This window comes from Pseudophryne corroboree, chromosome 8, assembly GCF_028390025.1.
Source record: "Pseudophryne corroboree isolate aPseCor3 chromosome 8, aPseCor3.hap2, whole genome shotgun sequence".
NCBI lineage: Eukaryota > Metazoa > Chordata > Amphibia > Anura > Myobatrachidae > Pseudophryne > Pseudophryne corroboree.
In genome coordinates, this window is record NC_086451.1 from 207076413 (window position 1) to 207086408 (window position 9996).

Here is a 9996-nt window from a genome sequence, read left to right on the forward strand (position 1 = left end):
CGGCAATGCCTGTCCTACCTCTGTACACCGTCCATCTTCTCTCTGACACCAGTTAGATAATATATGGTACAATTGAGTATTGGTTCCTACAATTACAGGAAGTTCATCTCTTCCCCCCTTTATTTCGGGACATATAAGAGCGATAAACGGTACTTCCAACGACTTCTGGTATGGTTCTCCTTCAAACTCAAGACTTACTTGTACGTATCCCAAATAAGGGTACTTTTCAATACTTAATCCCCATATGACTAACCCATTTAAAGGTTTTATGGGTACATCAGATAAATGGTCATTATACCATGTTTCAAAAATAATTGATACTTGAGATCCACTGTCTAATAGTACTTTACATCTATTCCCGTTAATAGCTGCGGGGACTACAGGTGCAGGTCCTAGTAATCCCTCAGGCACTTTTCCATTCCACCAAGAATTCCCCATTGCACAATAACTGACTTCTAGGGGGACTGTGCGGGGTTCATAGTCCTCCCTTGATCGTTTCCCTGCCCGGAAAGAATATCCCTATTAGTGTTGGAATTATTTGCAGAGGCCCGCATAGAAGATCCATCAGTAAGGACATTACATTCATAAGCTCTATGTCCTATCCTTCCACATTTAAAACATCCTCTTCCTCTATTAGTATAGCTATTTCCTCTTCCCATTCCTCTTAAATTTGTATTGTTATTACTTCTAAGAGAGGAATTTCCTAAACTTCTACTCTCATGAGAGGCCATAAACTGCTCCAGTTTCTTGTTCTGTTCCTCAATCATTTTAACTATTTTTTCCTCAAAGGGGTTGACCTCCACAGAGGGTTGGACAACCTTAACTTTTTTTACCGTTCTTTCTCTCATTTCAATTAGTACTTCTTCTTGTTTAATTTCTTTTAATAATTCATTAAAAGTGGAGGAAGGTTCCCTTATTCCCGAACATCGTATTTTCTGGCCTACCGAATCAGCTGTCAATGCCCCCCTCAGCAGCTGTTTCATTCTGCATCTATCTACTTCTTCTCGAGTAATTCCACCCTTTTCTACTATTTTATATAAGAGTTTGTCTATTCGAATTAAATATGCACTTAACTTTTCTCCAGGATCCTGGAAAGTGTGGTGCAACCTGGATGTTAAATCTCCCACATCCTCTAAAGTGCCGTAGGCATAATCTAAAGCCTCAAAATATGTTTCAAGAGTGGCCTGTGGATTACTTCGTCTAGCTGCCTGTATTATTCCCATGGCCGGTCCCCTAAGGCTTTCTACTACTCTCTGCCTTTTGATTTGGTCTGGACACTGCCACTCCTCTGCTTGCTGTACAGCAGCTTCTTTCCAGGCTTCATAGGTTTCTTCGCCTAAAGGTACAGGCACTATCCCTGAGAATATCCGTAATCTCCTATAACTCCCTTCATAGTGCCAACGTTCCAACTGAGTAACCACTCTATCTACCATAGTTTCAAACTGCGATCCATCTACATTTTCACCATTTCCTTGCATATTATTATTTATATTATCTCTCCCAGATGTATCAACAGAAGTAGATATGTGTGCATTAATAGCTTCCTCATCTTTTCTCTTAGGCCAAATAATATACCATCGCCTCCCAATTTCCTCATTTGCCATTATCATCATTGGTATTAGACATGGATCTAACTCCCTTTCAGCTTCTATTAATATGGCTATTTCTCCTCTCCATTTGTCCACAATCCTAGGTCTTTTAACTCCATACAATTTATCTATAATTGTCCTTATAACTTCCTCATCTGAAAATTCTGAAAAATCCCCACCTATACCTATGCACTTTTTAGGATTTTTTTCTTTTTGCATACACCAAGTGTATATATCCTCTCCTATTAAATTCTCCATTGCTCCTATGTTCAATCTCAGCAGACTTGCCTCCAATATGTAACCCTCCTTTATATCTGATAAGGTTACCCAATCTACAAATGTGCCTCCACCCAAGCTATTGCTTTACCAACAGGCTGCCTGGGTTGCCTGATATTATATATATAGATAAATGTATATCAGTAAATCACAAATTTACTCATGTACCTGTTCTTCTTTTCAGCTCCTCATTCAACGTCCAACAGATAGTAAGTGGTAAGTATTATAATTTTAATAACATTTTAATAATCCCTATACATATATAAATATAATGCACACAATATGTATAGTATTCCCTAGCTACCCCACACTCCTATACAGTTCAATTGCATGCAATACACAAAAAATATATGGTTATAATCTCACTAAAAGGAGTGACCCGGGTACTCTGTAAAAATATAGACATGCGCAAGTTGGGGCCCATAAATACCTGTGCATATTAACAATACTAGACTTTAAGATATCAGTCTTTCAATTCAGGTCTCTTTTATCCCCCAATCTTGGGTAGTAACAAAGTCTTATATGTGATAGTAAAGTCTTTATAGTTGACTACATTAAAGTTAACTCTCTTTCCTTACTTTGTTGCAAATACTCTGCTGCTGGCCAACTTTAGCAGAGTGTACAAATAGAAGAAACAATGTATCTCCTCTGTGTCTTATGAATCACTGTGCTGGCTTTAGAAATAAATAGTATCAGGCTTGTTGCATCCAGATAAATTAATTCAGTAGCTTACAGTCTTTGAATATATAGAATATACTTTAATGTCTATCTCTTTCCCACTGTTCAATACCGTCTATAAATCTTAGTGGTTTCAATGTTCTTTTCTTCTCTTTCACTCTAATATCCTAAGTTTTATTCAACTACATAGGCAGTTTCATCTCCTGTGTGTATATAAATATACACAATTATGATCTCCATTGCTGTAATGATTAACGTAACTGTCCTTCCTTGTCTTCTTCCTTCAATTTACTTACAGACAGTTAAAGTAATTTACTGTATATTCTACTTCCCTGGTTATGAGGGAATACAATTTTACAGAGTAGAATGAATACTGCAATAGATAGTCACTATTTCCTTCCCGTATTTTAGTTAAAGTCTCTTGCCAAAACCACTTTACTTCAGTACATATGCATTTTCCTTTTTAGTAATAACTCCCTGCAGCTATTAGGACATGCTGTGTGATCTGGTTCCAGTACCTGCTGATAGGGCTGTCCTAGACTATTGGCTAGTCTTGAAAATATATATAATTGGGAGGCAAATTAGTTCTTCTCTCCGTCTATAATGGCTTAACTGTACTTGGAATGTTTACTATAGCCAAGTGTCATTTCTGCCTATGGTGTAAAGTGCAGTAAATAAATTATGTCACTTACACCTCCTTATAGCAGCTGCAGCAGATGAGTGCTCCCCCGACTCTTCCCTGACGTTCTTTGATAGGCCTCTGGACTGCCTTGTGTCTTGTGCAGGCGGCGCCTCTGACTGTGCCTCCCTGCTTCTAAGGCAAAGATCCTCCCTGTGCATCTGACTGGCTCCCTTCTGTTACCATGGAGCCGCGTCCTCTCCCAGCTATGGCTTCCGCTCCCGGAGCTTACTACGGCTCAGCTGGAGCCTCTCTGGCTATCTCTCCGTGTCGCTCAGCTCCTATCAGCTGCCTTCACTGTGGCGCCGCACACTCGTATGCCCGGAGCTTTGCTAGCCGCCTTCCACTGTCTGCCAGCGGCGTTTCTACCTTCTCCTCCACCGCCCCCCTTCGGGAACGGGTAAGCCTGGTGCTGGTGCAGCTACTCGGTCTCCAGTAACGCCGCTGTATATTTACAGCATACAACTCTTGGCGGCAGCGCTCTGGAAGACCAAGTGCCCACACTGACCAGGGGAACAGCAGTCTGCCCTCTGCTAGCGGGAGCGCCTATTTATATCTTTTAAACTACCCGCTCGCGGACTCCCTCTCTGCACCCGACACTATTTACCGGCTCGTGGACCCCTTTCACCATATGTCTTCCTATACTACCGGCACGCGCGGGTCTCGCTCCTTTGCACACGGCCCCCCTTCTCTCTGCACACGGCCCTATTTACCGGCACGGGGACCTCTTTATTACATTGGCAACAGCATTAGCTTATTGCGCCCTCCCTCTCTTTATTTTTATGTACACACACAACAACAACAAAAATACATATTCCTTCCTTTCTAATATATCACAAGTAAATATATTCATATAAAGCGCCTTGAGTCCTGTTGGAGAAAGAGCGCTATATAAATCAAAATTATTATTATTATTATTATTACATTGATTAGAAATTCATATGTACATTTACACTATTTATTAACCTAATACTAGGCTACATGAGTGAAGAGCTGAACACATTTCACAGTTTAACTATGTAACAAGAAAGATACTTACAGTAGATATCTGGCAATGTAATGTTATTTGCGGGTAAAAATGGGGTCAGAAAGAATAAAACTAGGCCTGTTCCTCTAAAAATTCAATTTTCATGAGCTAGAATACCTGAAAATAGTGCCAGTCAATCTCAGGCACACACGCAGCAAAGATGGCATTTCGTGGAAAATTGCAACATTTTGATTTTTTTTTTCAGGGGGCATGGACCCACCCTTTAATGTTTACCCCAAAGGTTTGTATTAAAACTGAGTTAAAGTGAAGCGTTTTTACCTAAAAACAACTTTATTGCCAAAATATGTGCTCCCAAACAGTGCCTTTATCTGATTACAAATATCCTTATATGTGCCAAATTTTCAACACTTCAAGCGCCCACTGGTGATAGTAAAAATGATCCGACCAAGCTCAAATTTTGCACTCGAGTTACTGTTATGAACTCACAACTTTTCCGCACAATTGGAATTTCGAACTCACAATTTTGTTTTTATCAAACCACCCTTCTGCTCAGTCCTCATGTACACCTTCACAACATAACGAGGAACTCCTCTTAAAATCAATCTCCTGTTTATAGAACATATCTGCAAAATATGCCTCTTGAAAGTGAACTACTAAGAGCACCGGTCATTCATTCACTTGGCATAAAAATATTTGTAGACGGTGATCACTATAAGCACATATAATTAAAGTACAACTGAGGAAACAGGGTAATGCAGTGGCGTCAGTGGCGGAACTACCACCAGTGCAAGCGGTGCCTTGCACTGGGGCCTGCCACTGTGAAGGGGCGCAAAGCAAGCGCCATGTAATGAGTCAAACTGACTCATTACATCCCGCCTGCCGCTTCGGGCTGCCGTGGAGGAGAGCGCAGGGACACAGCCACGGGGAGAAGGAGGAGGAGGGATGGGGACTGGAGCCGCAGCAGCGCTATATAATTGGTGGAGGCGCTGTTGCAGCTGTCCCTCTCCTTCCACATAGGCTGGCCGCCATCGCTGTGAATGCTGGGATGCGCTTAGCTCATCACAGTGGCGGCGGCCAGCCTATGTGGAAGGAGAGGGACAGCTGCAGCAGCACCTCCACCAATTACATAGCGCTGTTGCGGCTCCAGTCCCCCTCCCTCCTCCTCCTTTTCCCCTGCCCGGGATCATCATCTTCCTGCACAGAGGAAGCCTGAGTGCCTGAGCCAGCGGGGAGAGAGTAAATATTGTCTGTGTTTTCTGTCTGTCTGTCTATCTATCTATCTATTCTGTCTGCCATAATGTGTAAAAAGGGGATGCTGTCTGTCGTAATGTGTAAAAAGGGGGACGCTGTCTGCCGTAATGTGTAAAAAGGGGACGCTGTCTGCCGTAATGTGTAAAAAGGGGGGGCGCTGTCTGCCATAATGTGTAAAAAGGGGACTCAGTCTGCCGTAATGTGTAAAAAGGGGATGCTGTCTGCCATAATGTGTAAAAAGGGGACTCAGTCTGCTGTAATGTGTAAATAGGGGACTCTGCTGTAATGTGTGATAAAAAGGAGGACTCTGCCTGCTGTTATGTGTAAAAAGGGGACTCTGCTGTAATGTGTTAAAAGGGGGACTGGCTGCCGTAATGTGTAAAAAGGGGGGGCGCTGTCTGCCATAATGTGTAAAAAGGGGACTCAGTCTGCCATAATGTGTAAAAAGGGGATGCTGTCTGCTGTAATGTGTAAAAAGGGGACTCAGTCTGCTGTAATGTGTAAATAGGGGACTCTGCTGTAATGTGTGATAAAAAAGGAGGACTCTGCCTGCTGTTATGTGTAAAAAGGGGACTCTGCTGTAATGTGTTAAAAGGGGGACTGGCTGCCGTAATGTGTTTAAAGGGAAAGCTGTCTGCCGTAATCTGTGATAAAAAGGGGACGCTGTCTGCCGTAATGTGTAAAAAGGGGACGCTGTCTGCCATAATTAGTAAAAAAGGGGGAATGTCTGCCGTAATGTGTAAAAAGGGGATGCTGTCTGCCGTAATATGTAAAAAGGGGACTCTGTCTGCTGTAATATGTAAAAACGGCTCTACCTGGTGTAGTGGCGCTACTGTGCGGAGTAATTTGAATAATGGATACTACTGTGCACCGTAATATGAATTGGTATTATTTTGTGGCCACACCCCTTCCCCATGATGCCATGCCCCTATAATTTTTTACGCGCACCTACGGCGCGCACTGCCCCTGTTTTGCTTAAAGGGGGGCGCTGATGCCATTTCTTGCACACAGCACTAAAATGTCTAGTTATGGCACTGTTGCTAGGTATCCATTTCCCTGGCCCTGAGCAGGTCACCCTCACCAGATCCTCTCCAGCACAGTTCCCCCATTGCATCCAAATAATCACCCCTCTCTCCACATCCTAAATCTAGGACACATCCACATCCTAAACCTGAATGGATCCCATCTGTATGTGTATCTCTACCCTGTTATGTCATACTGTACTTTGCATCCCTGAGTGCCACAAAGTATTGTATATGTGTGTATATATATATATATATACACACATACACCTGTGTGGCCAGCAATCCCTGGTTTAAATAATATAGAAGTATCTATACATGATAGATATATATATATATATATATATATATATATATATTATACGGGAGCATGCAAAGAATCCCTCATTTGAGGGTGTGGGGGTGGACTTGGATGGGATGAGAGGGGGGGCCTGAAGCATTTTGTTGCACCTGGGCCCACCGCTCGTAACTACTGCCCCTGCAGACCCCGCCGTGGCGTGGGGGCGCCACCACTCCGGAGTTTGAGTGACAAGCCTGGGTCTGGCTGACAGACAGATTTGCTGCCCAATTAGATTGAGGTGAGGGCAGAGCTCCTCTGCCTCTGGTGACGTACAGTATGTATATGTGTGATGGAGGGTGCGGGTACGACCGGCATGTGGTGCGGTGACTGGAGACCGAGAGAGGAGAGATAGAGGCTGTCAGGGCAGGCTGAGCATAGGTGTGCGCCAGTGGCGGAACTACCGCCAGTGCAGGCAGTGCCTTGCACTGGGGCCCGCCACTGTGCAGGGGCCCAAAGCATGTAATGAGTCAAACTGACTCATTAAATGCCACTGTGTGCTGCGGGCAACTGCCGCCCGCAGCACACAGCCGCCCGCCAAGGAGAGGAGTGCAGCGGCCATGGGGGGGGGGGGAGGAGGAGGGAGGTGGAAGAGGGAGCCTTAGCAGCGCTGTGTAATTGGTGGAGGTGCTGCTGTCCCTTTCCTTCACCATAGGCTGTCCTCCTACGCTGTGAATGCTGTGAAGCGCATCCCAGCATTCACAGAGGCGGAGAACAGCCTAGGGTGAAGGACAGGGACAGCAGCAGCAGCACCTCCACCAATAACACAGTGCTGCTGTGGCTCCCTCCTCCACCTCCCTCCACCTCCTTCTCGCCTGCCTGGGTTCTTTTCTAGAAGCTGCACCGAGGAGCCTGACTGCCAGCGAAGAGAGTAAGTATAATTCTTTCTTTCTTTCTTTCTTTCTTTCTTTCTTTCTTTCTTTCTGTGTAAAAAGGGGGACGCTGTCTGCCGTAATGTGTAAAAAGGGCACGCTGTCTGCCTTAATGTGTAATAAAGGGGATGCTGTCTGCCTTAATGTGTAAAAAAGGGATGCTGTCTGCCTTAATGTGTAAAAAGGGAAACGCTGTCTGCCATAATGTGTAAAAAAGGGGATGCTGTCTGCCGTAATGTGTAAAAAGGGGACGCTGTCTGCCATTATGTGTAAAAAGGGGACGCTGTCTGCCGTTATGTGTAAAAAGGGGGCGCTGTCTGCCGTAATGTGTAAAAAGGGGACGATGTCTGCCATAATGTGTAAAAAGGGCACGCTGCCTGCCTTAAGGTGTAAAAAAGGGACGCTGTCTGCCTTAATGTGTAAAAAGGGGACGCTGTCTGCCGTAATGTGTAAAAAGGGGGACGCTGTCTGCCGTAATGTATAAAAATGGGGATGCTGTCTGCCATAATGTGTAAAAAGGGGATGCTGTCTGCCGTTATGTGTAAAAAGGGGGCGATGTCTGCCGTAATGTGTAAAAAGGGGACGCTGTCTGCCATTATGTGTAAAAAGGGGGACGCTGTCTGCCGTAATGTGTAAAAAGGGGATGCTGTCTGCCTTAATGTGTAAAAGGGGACGCTGTCTGCCTTAATGTGTAAAAAGGGAACGCTGTCTGCCGTAATGTGTAAAAAGGGGACGCTGTCTGCCGTTATGTGTAAAAAGGGGGACGCTGTCTGCCGTAATGTGTAAAAAGGGGATGCTGTCTGCCTTAATGTGTAAAAGGGGATGCTGTCTGCCTTAATGTGTAAAAGGGGACGCTGTCTGCCTTAATGTGTAAAAAGGGGACGCTGTCTGCCTTAATGGGTGAAAAAGGGATGCTGTATGCCTTAATGTGCAAAAAGGGAGACGCAGTCTGCCATAATGTGTAATAATGGGATGCTGTCTGCCGTAATGTGTAAAAAGGGGACGCTGTCTGCCATTATGTGTAAAAAGGGGACGTTGTCTGCCGTTATGTGTAAAAAGGGGGACGCTGTCTGCCGGAATGTGTAAAAAGGGGGACGCTGTCTACCATAATGTGTAAAAAGGGCACGCTGTCTGCTTTAATGTGTAAAAAAGGGGACGCTGTCTGCCTTAATGTGTAAAAAGGGGACGCTGTCTGCCGTAATGTGTAAAAATGGGGATGCTGTCTGCCGTAATGTGTAAAAAGGGGACACTGTCTGCCGTAATGTGTAAAAAAGGGGACGCTGTCTGCCGTAATGTGTAAAAAGGGGATGCTGTCTGCCGTAAGGTGTAAAAAGGGGACGCTGTCTGCCTTAATGTGTAAAAAGGGGACACTGTCTGCCATAATGTGTAAAAAGAGGAATCTGTCCACCATAAGGTGTAAAAGGGACTCTATAAGAAAAGAACACTCTGCGCTATTTAAGAACCTTCCAGACTCCAAATAAAGGGAATTCGCATGTATACATAAAAACACCTTTTTATTCCGGATTAGATTAATCACATAAATCTCTAATTAGTAGATGGAACCACATAAAATTCTTAATCTAATAAAAAAGCTATCATATGCATATATAAATTTAACAACTCTAATTAATTCTTATTTTCAAAAGCCGGCTTTCTATATGCACCTAAAATAAAATATGGATCAGCTCTCATGCGTATATAATAACCACAATATGTGCAATAGGGGATATACTTATTAATTGATGTGCAAATCAGTATTCTCAGATTGTGCACTAACTGCTTGTAGAGAGACGGAATGATCAGATGTAGTAATCACCGCTTGTTGTTACAAAGTCTCAGAACGGCTCCTTGTGTTATTACACTGAACACTCATTGGCCCTCATTCCGAGTTGATCGGTCGGTATTTTTCATCGCATCGCAATGAAAATCCGCTTAGTACGCATGCGCAATATTCGCACTGCGACTGCGCCAAGTAATTTAACAATGAAGATAGTATTTTTACTCACGGCTTTTTCATCGCTCCGGCGATCGTAATGTGATTGACAGGAAATGGGTGTTACTGGGCGGAAACACGGCGTTTTATGGGCGTGTGGATGAAAACGCTACCGTTTCCGGAAAAAACGCAGGAGTGGCTGGAGAAACGGGGGAGTGTCTGAGCGAACGCTGGGTGTGTTTGTGACGTCAAACCAGGAACGACAAGCACTGAACTGATCGCACAGGCAGAGTAAGGTTGAAGTTACTCAGAAACTGCAAAGTAGTTTGTAATCGCAATATTGCGAATACATCGGTCGCAATTTTAAGAAG

General features: G+C 44.0%; 1 protein-coding gene across 1 annotated transcript; it reads right to left on the reverse strand.

The window, feature by feature from the left end:
- Positions 1 to 455: 455 nt before the first annotated feature.
- Positions 456 to 1847, reverse strand: LOC134949812 (paraneoplastic antigen Ma1 homolog). Its single transcript, XM_063938535.1, has one exon. The coding sequence runs from the start codon at positions 1845 to 1847 to the stop codon at positions 456 to 458; it is 1392 nt and encodes a 463-aa protein (XP_063794605.1).
- Between the last annotated feature and the right edge of the window lie 8149 nt (positions 1848 to 9996).

What these genes read in the sequence shown, in the direction of transcription:
- LOC134949812 (XM_063938535.1), bottom strand. Translation starts at nt 1,847, where the DNA reads ATGGAGAATTTAATAGGAGAGGATATATACACTTGGTGTATGCAAAAA.